A 16517-nucleotide genomic window follows, 5' to 3' on the forward strand; every position below is an offset into this window, starting at 1 on the left:
CGCCTCGCTACACACGACATAGTAAAACGTTATTTTTCTGTCGGTAAACCACCGGTGTTGAAGCGAAATACATGGCCCTGCACAGGCCACAGCCTCTTCTCGATACTTTCTCAATGTTCTCGTGGGGATGAAAGAAGTAGAACAAGCACGTCGCGCGCCTTTCGCGGAGAAAGCGAGGGAAACCCTAGCATGTGCCGCAGCAAAAACCGAAGCGCGCATGCGCTTTCCAGATAGGCTGTATAGCACTTGAAGATGCCAGAAGAAAATACACGTCTATTTAAAATCGTAGTAAAAACTGGACTGAGGAAGGTGTGTCGCCTGAAGTCGACTGTTCATTGGTTGTTCGCTTGGGGCCTTTTTATTATGTTCCAGCGATGAATACGCTTTTAGTTGACTCCCGAAGCGAGGCTTGAAACGCACAACTACAACATAAACCCTCCATTTTACTTTTGCGCGCATCTCTTCTATTGGCCTCGTTCCATTCTAACGCGCGGTACTCCTCGGGCTTCTGATTGGGTGCCTTGTTCCCCTTTTTGCCACGATTGTGCCCGCCCCGCGCTTAGTCGGACGAGGGTCGCGGGAGGGAAGGACGGCGGTCTCGTCCAGAGGTGCGGTCTCCTCACGCGGTTTGGCGCTTTCTGTTCGCTCTTTCTCTTCTCGCACGTAGAGAGGGAGCAAGCGAATTTACTTAACACCTATATATTCTCTTTTCTCTCGGGGCCGAAATTACAGTTGCTGATCTGTGAGCATTTATTTTTGTAGTGCATCCCTGTTTGTTCATTTTTTTTAATCGTTTATTTTTTAAGGGCCTTCGTTTTAACGTTTTTTTGTCGCGGGAGTCCGTTTTTTTTTACTGCAGAATCCTTATCTTTATTGCCACAAGTGCGTCACTGAAATACAAATTAATAAAAATATTTTTAATTTTGTCTGACGCATATATTTTAGACTCTTGTTCTATTCCTCAGTGTTTATTTATTTACTCCCGCCCCCTCGGGTGGGTTGGTTCCGCCCCAAAAGCCTGACTCTCGCCTCACCGATTGAGCGAGGGTAGGGGACCGTCTGCTCTCGCTTAACGATTGGCTGGCTTCGCGGGGGACCTCAGTCGCACGCTGACTTGAGCTAACGGGGCAGGATCGCGCGCGCTCCCGCCCGCCACGCCCCCTCCCGAGCTCGAGGCTGCACAAGGAGGAAAGCACGTGGGCAGCTGGTGTTTAAGAGCGACAAAGGGACTCAGCCTTTGGTCCTGTCGGGCGGAATCCAGCTGCAGGAGGACACCGAGGGCCGCTATCTGCTGTCCGGAGGACCCTTCGGGGCGAGCATCGACACGTGAGGCTCAGAGCGCAACCTGCCGCAGGAGAGTTCGGTGGTGAGATTTGTTTCTTTGTCGGGGAGCCCTGGGTTGTGAATGTTGCCTGGGTGGGTCTGAGCAGTTGATTGAGTGGTCTTATTTGTGTAAAGTGCATCCCTGGGGCTGCCCATGTGTATTGTCTTTTAAGTACCGATTGTTACGGAAGGCGGCCCCGCTGAATGTTTATCATATCTGTGTATATATGTGTGTATATGTAAATGTTCATAATTGGGTTCTATTGTCCCTTCCTGATGGTACTGATCTGTGTCGGATTTATCCGATGCTCTGGTTGACAGTGTAATTGAATAATTTTGTGACATCCTAGAAATAGGGCAATTATCTGACGTGGGGGGGGGGGTTAAGACCTACTCAGCATACTGTGGCCGAACTGTTGATGTAGCGCGTGGCATGCGGGCGGCAAGCTTCAGGCTCCACTCGGCCCTGCCATAACGCCTCTTGTTGCGCGCTGCTCTAGTGGGCGCTTTCTGATGCGGGTGTATCCGCCGGGTGTCCCTCGCCACGGATGCCTGGGGCCGCTTCTGGCTCCGCGCTCTCGATCCGTTGCGTCTCCGTGTCTGTCGGCGGGCATGGGGGGGGAGAGATGTGCTCCGCGGCATGCGACGGGCCTCCCGCCTAGGGATGCTACTCTGCTGCTGCTTCGAAGTGTACGTACGCGGTGCTTCGTGGCACTGAGACCTACGCGGGTAACCAGCTTCACGTGCCGGTCACGCGGGCGGATGATCAGGCTCAAGCAATGTGCTCCGGCTAACGCAAGTCGCCCGGTGCCGACTCCAATACATGCCCCTTTGTGTTGCCAAAGGAGGGGCGGGCGTGAGACCGCCAGACCCCGTTCCCCCGTGAGCAGAGGGATCCGCGAGCCGAGGTACGTGTGCCAGTTGAGCCATGGTGGGCGTGGCACCGCGTTCCTTACCCCCGCAGCGCGCGGTTGCAAGGGCAGCCTTGGCTTTGGGGAGATCTGCCATGTCTAGTTTTTTTTTTCCCGGCACACCCATCAGTGCCTCACTTGCGCCCATTTATATTGCTTTATCCTATTTGGTAAAGTGGTCTAATGCATTTAAGGGGCCATTACTGCGTCAGGTGGCATGGGATGCTTGAATGTCTGTCTGAATTCTGGACATGAACCTTGAGGTACGTCAAGGACGCGCCCAGATGCTACCGCACAGGCTTCGTTTGCCTGGGAGCCCACCGTGGAGGGAGAAGGAACAGCAACAGAACAGATGGCACAAAGGCAGCTGCTGCCACGGTAATCTCAACAAAATGGTGGCCGCCGCCAGCGGGCGCCCTCTGCGTAGCTGCTGCTGCTTGGTCCCGGCCTTGAGGGAGATGGCGGGCACCCGGGGAAGACGTTGGGCTGCGCAGGGTAGTTGATCAGTACGAGGGATATGGGACCGCACACGTGTCCCCCAGTGTGTGCGCGCTCTGGGGCCTACCTGCCACCTGGGTGATGCGACGAATACACCCGACAGCGATGGGGGAGGGGGTACTAGGCAGTAATCATAAACGTAATTCTGAAAGCTGTCCTCTCCCCTGTACGGCCCCTTAAGATGTGAACAAGTTGACACTTCATGGTCTGTTGCACCCGCTGCTAGACGCTGGCAGTCTCCTGAAATCGCGCGCGTGTCGTCCTACGTCTTCTTTGAGAGTGGTGAGGGCACGCCGCAGCTTTGGCCCTGGCATATATGTGCGTGGCCCGGAGCGTGCTGTCACTAAGCACTTGTGCGTAACGCTATGAAGCTGTACAATGGTCATTATGTGCTTCTTTTCATATTTCTGTTGCCTGCTGTTAATTACACTTTTGGTTTGCCCCAGACGATGGTCTATAATACTACATACGGGAGCCCACTTAATGTTTATATTTTCTTATGGTTCACTGTCTGGGCCCAGTCACTCGCATCTACTGCTCAAGTTAGAAAAGTCGAACTAAGCGAAAACTAGCCTACCCAGGGTGAAACAATGTGGCTAACTGGGATAGCGACAATTCGACCCCGTGTCTCGATCGGAGTCTGAATCTTTAACCAACATGACTCGCAAGCTGAGTGGCGACATTTGTTAGTTAGGCTTAATCCTTTTTTTCCCTCAACCTTTCTGTCCGTTGCAGATATTTTTGGTAGCGGTGTAGCTTTTTTTTTTCTTTCTAACGTAGCCGGTTTGCTTTACTTGGGGCCGCGCTCCATCCTCTTGAGTGCGCTTGGAAGCCATGTTCATGAGGTGGACCGCAGAGCTGCGGATTGGGGTGCACATCTTCACACGACTTTGCTGCAGTATTTGGCTAAAATCCATCTTCTGCTGTGACCTTGCAGTTGTGATGGATCAGCCATGGGGCTGCCAGAGGTTAAGCGCTAACTTTGCAAGGGCTTGGTTTCTTTCCAGGGTTGCAACGTGGACTACACCTTAAATTAGCCTGCAGTGTATCTGCCTCTCCAGCACCAGTCTCGTAGGAACGGTGCCACCTTCTGTAGTGTAAACTGGCTACTCCCAGCCCCTGCGGACTGTATCGTGTCATCTGCTCCCAGTCTCTCCTGGTCTGTAATGGGGTGGGGCTCAGTCGTTTATGGTGCGTTAGTGAAACCGTGTTCAGAGAAAGCTGTCACTTATGATTGGCTCCTGGTCAGTGGTTTTAGCAATGGCCTCTTTGTGCTGCAATAAACATATTGTTCATGGCCCTATATTCAGTTCTTGTGGGGCAACTGCCTATTAGCAGAGCTGCCACCTTTCGTCTCTTTTAACTCCTCATGGTGTCAGCGAGACTCTTAGGCCGATCGCTTGCGGAGTCTCCTCGCATGTGTTGGCGCTGGTGCCAGCTTGTTCTGTCACATCTTCTCATCGTGGTCTTGTGATTCATCCTCGGGTCTGTTATCAATGGCTTCTTTGTCCTATAAGAGCTCGGTGATGCCTCCGGCCTCACAGACCTCCGCGATAGATTGTATTTCAGTTGTCCTGCAGTGTGTATTGGCGAGGGAGCCACCCGAGTCTTGCGACCTCTCCTGTGGCTTGTTGTGACGTGCAAGGCTTCGGTGTATCTCCTCCTCTTGTCCTGCAGTGTATCGGTGCCAGTTAGCTTCTCAACTTGTTCCAGCTCCAAGTAATAGCTGCCTTTGTTTGCAGTGCAGACCGGTTTGTACCAGTCCCTTTCGGGCCTCGGGGTCTTCCTCTCTACCAGAAGAGAATTATGTTGGTGTGGTGCAATGTGTACATTTATGTAGGGGTAGTTGGTGTTAGTCCGGCGTACCCCTGTTGAGCCTTGTTTTTATGCAATGTAGAGGACATGCAGAACGTGTCCATGAATTAAAGCTAGCTACCTGTAAGGCTGCCAGCCTGGTCGTTGAAACTCGCTTTATCACCCCGCCATTCAGGATTTAACACGGCCAGAGAGAATTGCTGCATCTCGGAAGAATACGTTTTGCATAGGCAGGTTTTCTGCGCGCGCGCCTCCAGCCCGGTTATATCTGCTTGGGGCGCAGAAATGTGCCGCCACAGATCTGTGCTAGACATTGGTGGTGCGTCCTCCACCGCACAAGGCATGCCCAGCGGAATCATTCCGTAATGGTAATCCACACAACCGTGAGATTAGAACCTCCAGTCACTCACTGCACAACCTTCGTACGTTAACGTATACCTTGAGATATATCATTTCGAACTGTCTCTCGGGGTCGAAGTTGTTGACACGGTAGCCATTGGCCAACGCAGTCCTTCCTGATCATGAAGTTTTCAACCTGTCCCAGGACTTATTTTCCGTTCATCTGACTGTCCCATTTGCTGTCAAAAGCCTAGCTCGTGTGCTGTTTCTGTGGTGTGAAAGGCGTGTTATCATCTTTCCAACCAGGGAACCTTTAAAAGCGAACACCACCCTGTACAATTTGGCAGATCACCACCACATGACCGCTCACTTCGGTTGTGCTTTTCCTGATGAAACTCGACATTGTAATGTGTTTTTGACGGTCCTGATCTCGCCTGGGTCTACTAAAGTCCCTGCAGGCAGTACATCTTATGGCAGCTGTCATTTACTTGCTGGTTTTGTTGGCATTTGCACCAAGAAGTACTACCACTTTTTAGTTAATTGCTTTAGGTCCTATAGAATGACATGTTAATACATTTTAGCTTTTTCCTGCCACATACTGTTGGAAGCTGACTGCATATACTATTCCAAAGTAAGGCATAGTGTGCACAGTCCAGTGTATCTTAAAAGATTTCGGCCAACACTGGGCAAGGTTCAGTGTACGGTAGGTACTGCACCACCAGTGGTACTGGGGCAGCCTTGTGCAAGGGTCACTGACCCAATGTTAGTCAGTGGAGACTAGGGGCATCATACCAGGTGCAGAATGCACGTAGGTACCCACAGTTTCAGGGCACAGGCCCTGGGAGTTGAGGCAAGCACACAAGAGGTGGGGGCAGAATGCAGCACCAAAGCTACACGGCTAGCGGCTGGGTGCACATTGGCGTAGAGTGCTCAGTGCAAGCAAATGGGGAGAATCTGTCGCACAGAGGTTGCAGCTCGGGCTAGGTGCCTGGATGAAGGGGACAACTGGCTGGACAGGTAAGTTGGGATATTGTGGAAGGCTGGGTCACCGTCGATAGGCTCACCAAGGTCTGAGGCTGAGAATGCAGGAATGCCTTTTGATGTCCGATTTTCTTTTCTGGAGGCAGTAGTGGTCCAGTGGACCCTGTGTTGAGGCTGCAGGTGACTTCGCTTGGTCCAGGAGAGATCAGCACGAATGGAGAACCATGTAAAAAGGGACACTTCCTACACATACTGGGACACAAAGCACTTTATGATGGGTCGCTTAAGACAACCCCATTTATTTACTGTGCATGGTCTTGGGAGTGGTTGAGTGGTGACCTAGGAGCAGTATCGTGAGTTGGATTGTAATGCTGTGCTCAGTGATTTCCACTCTTGAATGGTGTTACAGCAGCTTGTGCTCAATTGGTGTGCTGAAGCTCAGAGGAATAGGTTGTAGCTTGTTCAACAAACTGTGCCTTGTAGCCTGTTTTTAGTTTTCTGAATCGAGGGGGACTGCAAGCTCCCAATTGATTTCCTGTGTTCTAGGAGACTACTGCTGATACTTATTCTTTGCTGTGTGTGTTCCAGAGCTTGGAAGTCTACAGTTTTTTTTCCTTTCTATGATGGGGGTGGTGCGAGAGATCAGAGGTGTGGCAAATCTCAATGGGGCTTGTGTATTGTAAGATTGGATTGTGGAAGACTTGTCCTAGCATCCGAGTCTCGGAAGTGAGCTTTGCAGGAGATTTTCTTGCCTGTCTGTTCCTTACTTCTGCAAGGTGGTTGATCTTTTTCCAATCCCCACACAATGATATAGGACCACAACTTTGGAATTGTCCATCAGTGTGGGTTTCCATTTTGGAGAAGTAGTTGACAGGATAGCGCCCATTGCACCAACATCTCTCTGCTGCAAGTACTTGGAATGTGTAACTTGTGGCTTTGTTAGAGACATGCCATGTTTAGCAGATTGTGTGACTAGTTTTTGGAGGCTGTTCAACTGACAGGATGTGGGGGAATTGCCATATCCGGTTCACTTGAATGGTGCTTTTTATTGACTGGAACGGTGAATGCTGTCTGGCATGTTACTGCCCGATTGAAAAGAAGCTGCTGGTTTTTCACTGCCACATTAAGTCTGACTTGCCATTTGACTGACAGGTAAGTTCCTGATGGCCATCTACCTGCTGGTAGTATGTAATTTCACAGAAAAACTATTTCATGTTATACGATTACTGAGCAGCAATTTCACTTAGTGTTAAATGAGAATTTGCAGGATCAATAGCTTTTACCATCTCATAGAAACCAAATCCTAAAATGTGTTAATTTTTTCCCCTTCAAAATAGGTATTGTGTTTTTTTTTTTTGTTGTAGGTCTTACTTTGTGAAACATTTGTGTCAGTTATTTCTATTTTTGTTCCCTTTAAGGGGACACCGATTCATCTTTCCAATCAGTCATTTGTAAAGCGCACTACATACCTGCAAGGGTCTTAAGGCGCGCGGGGGGGGGGTGCTACTGATCGAACATCCAGGTCTTGAGCATCCTCCTGAATGTCTGCAGGTCTTGGGTCTGTTTTAGGCTCAGTGGGAGGGTGTTCCATGTCTTGGCGGCGAGGTGGGAGAAGGATCTCCCGCCAGTGGTTGTTCTTCGGATGCGCTGGACGGTGGTGAGTGAGAGGTCGGCGGAGCGTAGCTGGCGGTTGGGGGATGTAGAAGGAGAGCCGTCTGAGGTAGGCTGGGCCGGTCTTGTGGAGTGCCTTGTGTGCGTGGATGAGGAGCTTGAAGGATGTTCTCTTGATGATGGGAAGCCAGTGCAGGTCCCTCTGGTGGGGGGTGATGTGGCCGTGGTGTGGTACGTCGAGGATCAGTTGTGCCGAGGCGTTTTGGATGCGTTGTAGTCGTTTGAGCTTGGTCGGGGCTCCCGCGTAGAGGGTGTTTCCGTAGTAGTTTGCTGCTGACGAGGGACTGGGTGATTGTCTTTCTTGTATCTGTAGGGATCCATTTGTAGATCTTGTGGAGGGTGTTGAAGCAGGAGGAGACGGCGTTGACCTGCTTGGTCATTGAGCGTTGAGTCGAGGATGATTCCCAGGTTGCGTGCGTGGTCGGTGGGTGTCTGGGCTTCTCCCAGTGCAGTCTGCCACCAGGAATCATCCTGGGTTGGAGCAGATTCTGAGGACCTCCGTCTTGTCAGAGTTCAGCTTCAGGCGGCTGGTCTTCATCCAGTCGGCGACGGCCTTCATTCCTTCGTAGAGGTTGGCTTTGGCGGTGATGGGGTCCTTGCTGAGGGAGAGGATCAGTTGAGTTGGCGGCGTAGGAGATTATGTTGAGGTCGTGGTGTCGGGTGACGTGTGCGAGTGGGGCCATGTAAAAGTTGAACAGTGTCGGGCTGAGGGAGGATCCCTGGGGTACGCCGCAGATGATCTTGGAGGCTTCGGACCGGAATGGGGGAGGCGGATGCTCTGGATTCTGCAGGAGAGGAAGGAGGTGGTCCATTCTAGAGCCTTGTCTCGGATCCCGGAGGCGTGTGCATAGTGTGCGGTGGCAGATGGTGTCGAAGGCGGCGGAGATGTCTAAGAGGAGTGCTGCGGTCTCTCCGTTGTCCAGCAGGGTCCTGATGGCGATGAGGGCGGTCTCGGTGCTGTGGTTGCTGCGGAACCCTGACTGGGAAGGGTCCAGTATTCTGTTTTCTTCGAGGTATCTGGTTAGCTGTGTGAGGATTTTCTCGATGACCTTGGCCGGGAAGGGGAGCAGAGAGATGGGCCGGAAGTTCTTTAGGTCTCTTGGGTCAGCCTTGGGTTTTTTCAGTAGGGCGTTGATCTCAGCATTTTTCCAGCTCTGGGAAGGTCTCGAGGGAGAGATGGATGACGTTGCGCACGTGGGGTGCGATGAATCGGCTTGCTTTGTTGAAGATGTGGTGCGGGAAGGGATCTGACGGAGAGCCGGAGTGGATAGTGCTCATGGTCTTGATGGTGTCAACGGTGCTCATGCTGGCCCAGGCTAGCGGGGGGTCGTGGTCGATGGTGTGCAGAGGGTCTGTTGTGTTGGTGTCTGTTGGGTCAGTCTGGGTGATTACTTTAGATGCTTTTAATTCTCAAACCCCTTCCCTGACCACCCCCTCTTCCCCTAAAGACCTCTAAACACATCCATCCATGGCCCACTAAAAGACCCACTCATGTCTAAAGTACTACCATCCTGGACCTTCTAAACTGGACCCACCCATTAACCTAAAGCCCTTTCAACCCCTAAATTCCATCCATACTCAGCCATCCCCAAAGTCTAAAATTTCCTCACCATTCCTGACCCCCTAACCCTAAAAACCTGTTTAACCCATAAATGCCACCCATCTATAAACCCTGAATCCCCTTGCTATCCTTAAACTCCACCCATTTCTGAAACCTTAACCCCTTCCATGCTGCGCAGATTCCGCCGCTGTGCTGACGGAATCTTGCGCGGGCGTGGTCATGACGGAACGGTTCCGTCATGAGCACAGCTCAACCGTGGCTCATGACGGAACCGTTCCGTCATGAGCACCGAAGGGGTTAAACCTTTCTGTGCTTGAATCTTTGACACCCCTTACATCGCAAAACACATCTCCAAACCCTAAAAAAAAAACTGACAACCCCAAACAACCCATTCCTGACCCCTAAACTCTTCATTACACCTAAATATCCATCACATACTTCAACCCTTCAGTGCCCTATAACAAGATCCGGCCCACACACCATATAACGTATCGTCCCTAACTCGCTCATCTTTGATCCCTAAAAAAACCTTTCCACCTCTAAACTTCACCCATTCTTGATTCCTAAAATCAATCACTGCTCCTACACAATACCTATTCCTAAACTACCCATCTCTAACCTTAAAAACCTCTCCCCAGACCGAAAGTCCACCCATCAGCAACCATGAACACCCCTTCCTACTCCAGAACTCTAACCATCATTCAACATCCACCCAATTTTAATGAATTGTCTGCATTTTTTCTTAATGGTTTTCCTTTAAAATTGGTTACATTAAATATAGAAAGAACCAAAACGTCAAAAGTCAATCTGGTTCCTCAGTTTCTTTTTGTTTGTTGGCTATTTGCCTGCTGTGTAGATCGGGTCCATTTGATGGTCATTTCCACTTAAAGGGAGACCACTCAACTGTTAAATTGTGGCGAGGACTGCTGTGTGCACCGTGGTTTTCTTCATATTGGTTTACTAATTAGTTACTTTCCATCAGCTGGTTACCCGTAATAATGAAATTAGTGTTTGTTGCTTACACGTAACAATCTGATCCACTTGAGTAGTTGGCTAAATGTTGGGAAATTGCTTGCATTTTAGTGTTTAACAGACATGGGTGCTTTAGTCTTCCAAGCACAGTCGTACCACATCAGCCATCGAATGTTGCCATAGATGTTACATGCACAGTTGGTTAAGATTTCTCTACAAAAGGATTGCCCATATTCTGGCAAATGTGCAATGTCCGACCACCATCCTTCTGTAGTTAGGCAGTGCATCTTAGTTCAAAATTAAGACTCTTTCAAGTAATCTTTTCCTAATGTTTTTCTTTATGTGGCAGTGCATGGTTTCCCCTAGCAGACAATTTGGTGTTAATGTATTATCACTGTTTTACAGCGGACATAACCAGGAAGGCAGTGCTCAATCTTGCTGGCCAGGATGTGCAGCTCCTCTCCCCGGATTTGGTTCTTGACCGACCGGCGCATCAAGGACGACTACCCCCAGCTGGAGATCCTCCGGGCATTAAAAGCCCGCTGCTGTGAAGATGAGCTTGAGTTTCGGTCCCTGCTGATGGATGAAGTGGTGCTGACCATTGAACAAGGAAACTTGGGTGAGTACGCCGGCTGGGCAGTGCAGGAACCTTCTTGGTTGCTATCTGAGTACTCTTAAGTGGGTCTCCGTCACTGGTGTACTCGAGACTGATTAGCTTGTTCACCTGCTTAGCATGAGCAAGATGGAGCTTCACTTTATGCAATATCATGTCTTGTAGCACTACTGTATTATCCAGAAATGTTTGTATTGACTAGGTGTGTACTTCTACAAACTGTTAAAATGTAGTGTAAATGTGGAGGTGTAACAAAACCACGTGGATGTATACAGTAATGTGAAACGAGTATGATCACTTGGGATTCTCTTGTACATACAATGTTTGTGTTAAATGTCCACCCTTCATCTAGTTCTCATTGGGTCTTTTCATTACGTTGTAGATTTACTGGTGACTCGGATCATTGTCTTTGCCGGATGCCCTTTCGCAAGTGTTAGCTAATGAAAGATGGTCTCTCATGTTTCTTCTAGAGGGGACTAGTTTAGAGAGTTCATGATAGGTTGTATGATGTCATGGTCCTTCTGCTAAGTGGACCAAGATTGCAGGTCCGCCATTTGGCGATTGGTTTCGAGGGTTTATGGTGGGTAAGCTGCATTTTGTTTTCTCCAGGCATGCTGTCCCTTACAGCCAAACCGGTTCATGTTGTTGTCCTCTGTCCAGAGGACATTGTCGCAAAAGTGGTGTGCTTTGTTCATATATTTTGCAACTCCTAAGCTGTGCTCCGAAGTCAAATAGAATTTTTGTGCTATTGCTACCCTTCCACAAGAACTGAAATCGTTCCGTAATGAACTCCTATGCGTTCTTTATTGACCAGAGATTGTAGATTCCTGGACCTGGCTTTATGGTTTTGCAAGGGGTGGACGAAATATTTTGATCCGCCCGCAGATTTGGCGTAATCTTGTTCACTCCGTGTTACTCTTAAGAGCAGAGTTCTGGACAAATTCTCTAAGTCACTGCATGGCGGAATTTTTCTCCGCTTGGCTCTAGAAAACACATGCTTGCGAGATTTGGCGTCCCCAGGTGTAATTTTGTAACACATGCAATGGTGGAAAGGCGAGTTGGTAAACTATTTTGTAGTGCGCTTCTGAAACTTCATTAAGACACAACCATTTTTACGTCGCACTGTTGCTTGCATGTCCAACATTTTTGTTTGTGTTTTTATTTTAGCGCCTTTAAGTGAATTGTAGTTTCATACTAGTTGTTCTCCATAAAATGTCTTCAGTCCGTGACCACTTGCAAGGCTATTTTTTTTTTAAACTTGTGCTATCACTAACCCGCAAAATATAACTGTCCTACTTGACACACGGCTGACTGCTGCTAGTGGAGTATCTCGTGCCCACTGCTCTTCGGCAGCATGGCTTTCGACCCCCACCGGTTGTTCTCTTCTAGCCCTCACGTTTTCAGAAACCTTTAAGTGTTCACTCTGCCCCTGTCTCCCTCTGTCCCACCTCCCCTCTGTTCATTGGATGCCCTTCCCTCTGCCTCTCTTCTATACTCTGCTCGCTCTTATTCCCTGTTCTCGAATCTCTTCTCCCTGATCTACTTGCACTCCCTCTGCACCTTCATCTCTCCTTACCCAGTTCCCGAACTTCTGCACTCAGCTCCAGCTCTTTGCAGCGTCGCTAGCTTACCTCTCACCATCCCATAGCTCTCACTTCCCTACTTGTCTCTGGCTTCATTGATGTACCCCTCTAATTCACACTTAATTGCTTCTGTCCTACTCTCCTTCGGACCAGTGATGGTCCTGTTCCCGTAGTCCGAGCCTTGTGCGTTTTCCGGTTCCCCTGCTCGGCCCCACGGACGGTCAGTCTGCTGATGTCCACTGTATTAAGCACTCTGTTTCTGGTGGTAGTCGTGCAGTCCAAGTCGGCATACTTGTTGCTGTAAGAGCGGCTTCCTTTACCGCGGCTGTAACAAGATCCGTCTCGAAACAAAAGTGGCAGTCTCCAGGGGGAGCTGGGAATGGGATTGGTACTCCCTTCAGTTGTAAATACGGCTCCCATTTTTACTGATTTTTACACAATTACAGACCGAAAATTGAGTTTCCTGTCTATTTTTAAAAACGTAAAAATGCAGAAGTGTGCTTATTGTTGGTGACTCGCCATGCTGTTTTTTGTGATTTCTAGGACAACAGCTGAGCAGATAGACCGCATGGGAAGTTAAAAATAGGTTGAGATTTCCCTAAAACCAGGTGTATGTTAACACATTTGTATTATGATGCTCATATTTACCTGAAGGTGTAGTGTTTTTCTATATTCATCTCCTTAATTTGCTGAAACGCGACAGGCAGCAAAGTATGAGTGCCTGTTTATCAAATAAATGTGGAAATATACCATTTTACGACTCCACATTCACAAAACACAAAAGTAAACCTGGATAAATACCATTAAGATGGGCAAAAAATACATATGGATTTATAGACAAATGCAAAAAGTTAATACCATAAAACCAGGAGCCATAGTTGTAAACCACTGGAGTTTCAGCTTGTGCTCATACTTATTGCCCAAAGCGCTATTTCGCCTTCCCCATTTGCATGGAAAGACTCTTTGGCAGCACTTTGCCAGTACTGAAAAAGGGGGTAGTCAGAAAAACAAGCCTCCGCCATGACCTGAACACTGCACAAGAGAAACCTAATCATTAAATACATGTTCCCATCCATTTAGCCACATTTATCCTTTCTTTCAGCCTTTCACTCCTCTGGCTAACTGCAATTTCTCCCGTCCATCTTTGACCCATCAAAACACTTATATGCTCGTCCATCCTTTTGAATTTCTATCAGTGCCGGTTCCTTCGATAAGGCGGAGGAGCGTCGCCCACTGGTCGTTGAGCATTGGAAAATAAAAATAAAATAAGTTGTCATATTTTTCTTTGCGTCTTTTGCCAGGTTAGGCAGGGCTGGCTCACGCAGAGGGAGCAGGAGTGGTTTTCACTCCCTCCCTATGTGCGCCTGATGCTTTGACAAGGCCCTCTAGGCCAAACCGTCACGTGCACTAGGCATGTTCTCCATTGGGCTATGTTGCACAACCCCATTGAGAACATGCCCAGCCTCCCCAGGCACTGCCTGCACGGCCAAAGAGGCTGCTCAGAACAATCCTGACGCGGCTCCTGCAGCGTTGATTGGCCAGCAGAGTCCGAAAGCTTTGGTGCTTCTTCCAGCAGAGAAGACAGAGGCGTGAGGCCAGGAAGGGGCAAAGAAGGGCAGTTGATATATTTTTTTTTTCAGCCCTCCCACCACCCCCATTGACAGGCCGCCGCTGCTTTCAATCCAGCACCTATCCATTCAGCCTATCTATTCACTCTCCCAGCATCTATTTATTGCCCATCTATTTATTGCCCATCTATTCAATCATACGTTTATATTTCCAATTTTCTTTCCATTCTTTCACCTATCTACTTGTCAATCCTTCCACTTCTACAGTTGTCTCCATCCTTTGACCTGCCCATCAAACATTCATCATTTCTCCCTTCATCCTTTCACCCTTCATCCTTTCACCAAGCACTTTTGCCTTCATTTGACTTTGCCTTCATTTGACATTCAATCTTCCATTCATTCACCCATTGCCCATCTTTTCTACCATTCCTTCCTCCGTAGCCTTGTTTTCTCCATTCAAGTTTCGTTTGTACCTTTGACGCCCTTTGTCTCCTTAACCTTTTTTTCCTTCACTTTATACTTGCAAGCCCTCAGTTTTGACTCGATATTTCCTTAACTAGTTGTTTATGACCATTTGTCTGCAGAGATAGCAACCCCCTGCTTCAGATGTGGTGGATTGGGTGTGCTACTGAAACATTTCATCACTCTTAATTGTTTAATTTCGTTTGGCATTCTCAGCGCTTTGTCAAATTTATTTTTTGTGGATCTAGCCAGTTGCTTCAGTCAGCCCATGTATGGTCCTTTGCAGTTGTTGTCCTCCTGTTGACAATAATTGTACACCCACGCTCTGTGCAGCCTATCATTGAAAGTGGTTCGTTGAGGACAAAATCCGACTTGAAGGGTTTTTGTGCCCTGACCTTTCTTTTCGAGATTGGTTTTGTGGCTGAATAGGGGTGGCCCTATCCCTGTGAATCTGCAGTTGGGCATCGTACACCTGCTGATGTGAATCCCTTCAGTGAGTTGTGCACCGAAGCTGCCTTAATCTCGAGCTACTGGTAGGACCCTGTTGTCAAGTAGAGCAGATGTTACCTCAAACGAAAAGCTGCCACAGCGCCATACCAGTTTCGTAGACTTGTGGGTTTTTACAGCAAACCTATTCTTTGGATCCTGATAGTCTTTTCCGAAGCAGTTAACGAATTTTGAAGCCGTCTGCTTATGGTCACAGGCACTGTTTTTTGAGGGGGGGTTAAACTGCCTTTCCTTGGTACCGAGGAGGTGGCTTAAACAGCAGTGCCTCGAGGTTGCACCCGCAGTTTGTGTTCTGCTTGGTGTTGGCTGTATTGATCCTCTACGGCTTCCTCACTAGGACCTGGCATCTTTGGATGGGCACGTCAAGTCTCGGTTCCAGACTGACTTGTTCAGGCCCCAGGCTGGGAGTATTGGCAGGAGGGAAATAAGAAGCATCTTGCTCTGCGTTTAGTTAGTACTTCTCTAGATCGCTTTGAATTCTGTATGGGGGGGGGGGGGGGGGGCTGGAGAGCGGCGCTAATTGTGTATAGCGTTTACGCACTAGGTATTAATGCAGTGTGGCTTACTGGCACATCACTGAGTGGCGCATCTCTTGGGCATGTAATGATGTGCTGTTCAGTACATAACATACAGTGCAACCTGTTCTCGCTCGCGCATCTGTTCGTGGCGTGGTAGATGCACATGCACCCATCTGCCGACCCTAAACCATTTGAACACGGAGTCTGCACCTATTGGTATTGCCAACTAACGGAGGAATCGCTATGTACCGAGATCGAAAGATATTCGGTGCAGGCCTGTGCGCAGGTACGAGGTCTGGGGCGGGCTTCGTTCTTCACGTCGTTTGCCACAACTCTATTCCCGCCAGAGTTGGACGTCTTGGCTGGAGTTGTTTACTGTGTGCCGCCGCGCTCGGGGTTGGTTTCGGAGGGTACCGCGGGGCTAGGGCCTAGGCGGCGTCGCTGGCTGCGCGTCCTGTGACCAGCATCTGGCAGTGAAAACACGCCGCCTTGGGCATTGCGCAAGATGGAGGCTCTGCCGAAGCCTTCTCGAAATGGAGGGTGGCGCTCCTCCGCCTGGATCTGGGCCTCTGCCCCCACCATCGCCCATGTGGACGGCGGCCAAACATGACATCTTCGAAAGGACGCTTGTTGGTAGAAAAACTCGCGCAGCAGGAAACTTGTGGTGACCGAGAACGACCCCTGCCAGCCTTCGCGGCTGAGAGGCCCTAAAACCACGTGCTGTGAAGTGCGCAGCTCCGCAGCAGTGGCGAGTTTCCTTGTGTGCTGCTGGCGTGTGCCAGCCTGCAGCAGCCCTGCTTCGTGCCGCCCGCTGCCCTCCGTTAATTGCCTCGTACTTACTGGCTGCCATCCACGGCCAGAGATGAAGGCTTCTGGGTTTGGAGCTATCGCTTTCTAAACGGAGCGTTTACTGGCAGATGGCGCTACAAGTGACCGCTCCAAGTGGGGCTTCATATTGCCTTCGTCCATAGGCACGAGGCTGCAGTGACTGCTGGTTTTATGTGCGGTCCTTGCCTTATCGAAGGATACTCTTATACCTTCCATAAGGGTCGGGTTGGTTCTTTAGGATTCAAAGTAGTGATTTGCAGGTCTCCGGTGTAAGCGACTTGTTGTAGAGGAGAGATCCACTCCTTACCGACACCTCTGGGCCTATCTCACCGTATCTGCAACAGGTTATTTTACCAGCTGTAAAATA

The 16517-nt window shown here is 49.4% G+C and overlaps 1 protein-coding gene across 3 annotated transcripts in view; it reads left to right on the forward strand.

Annotated features, from left to right (window-relative positions):
• Positions 1–559: 559 nt before the first annotated feature.
• RIMKLB (ribosomal modification protein rimK like family member B) overlaps positions 560–16517 on the forward strand; it is a 56793-nt gene continuing 40835 nt past the window's right edge. The window contains exons 1-2 of one of the 3 annotated variants that reach the window (XM_085619920.1): positions 560–1366; positions 10477–10690. In XM_085619920.1, coding sequence (XP_085476046.1) covers positions 10519–10690 — 172 coding nt within the window. In that variant the 5' untranslated portion in view covers positions 560–1366; positions 10477–10518. Of the gene's footprint in view, positions 1367–2563; positions 2613–10476; positions 10691–16517 lie in introns of those variants that run through there. The other 2 variants (XM_085619921.1, XM_085619922.1) reach the window with 2 other exon arrangements.

The sequence above is a fragment of the Triturus cristatus genome, chromosome 7 (assembly GCF_964204655.1).
Source record: "Triturus cristatus chromosome 7, aTriCri1.1, whole genome shotgun sequence".
Classification (NCBI taxonomy): domain Eukaryota; kingdom Metazoa; phylum Chordata; class Amphibia; order Caudata; family Salamandridae; genus Triturus; species Triturus cristatus.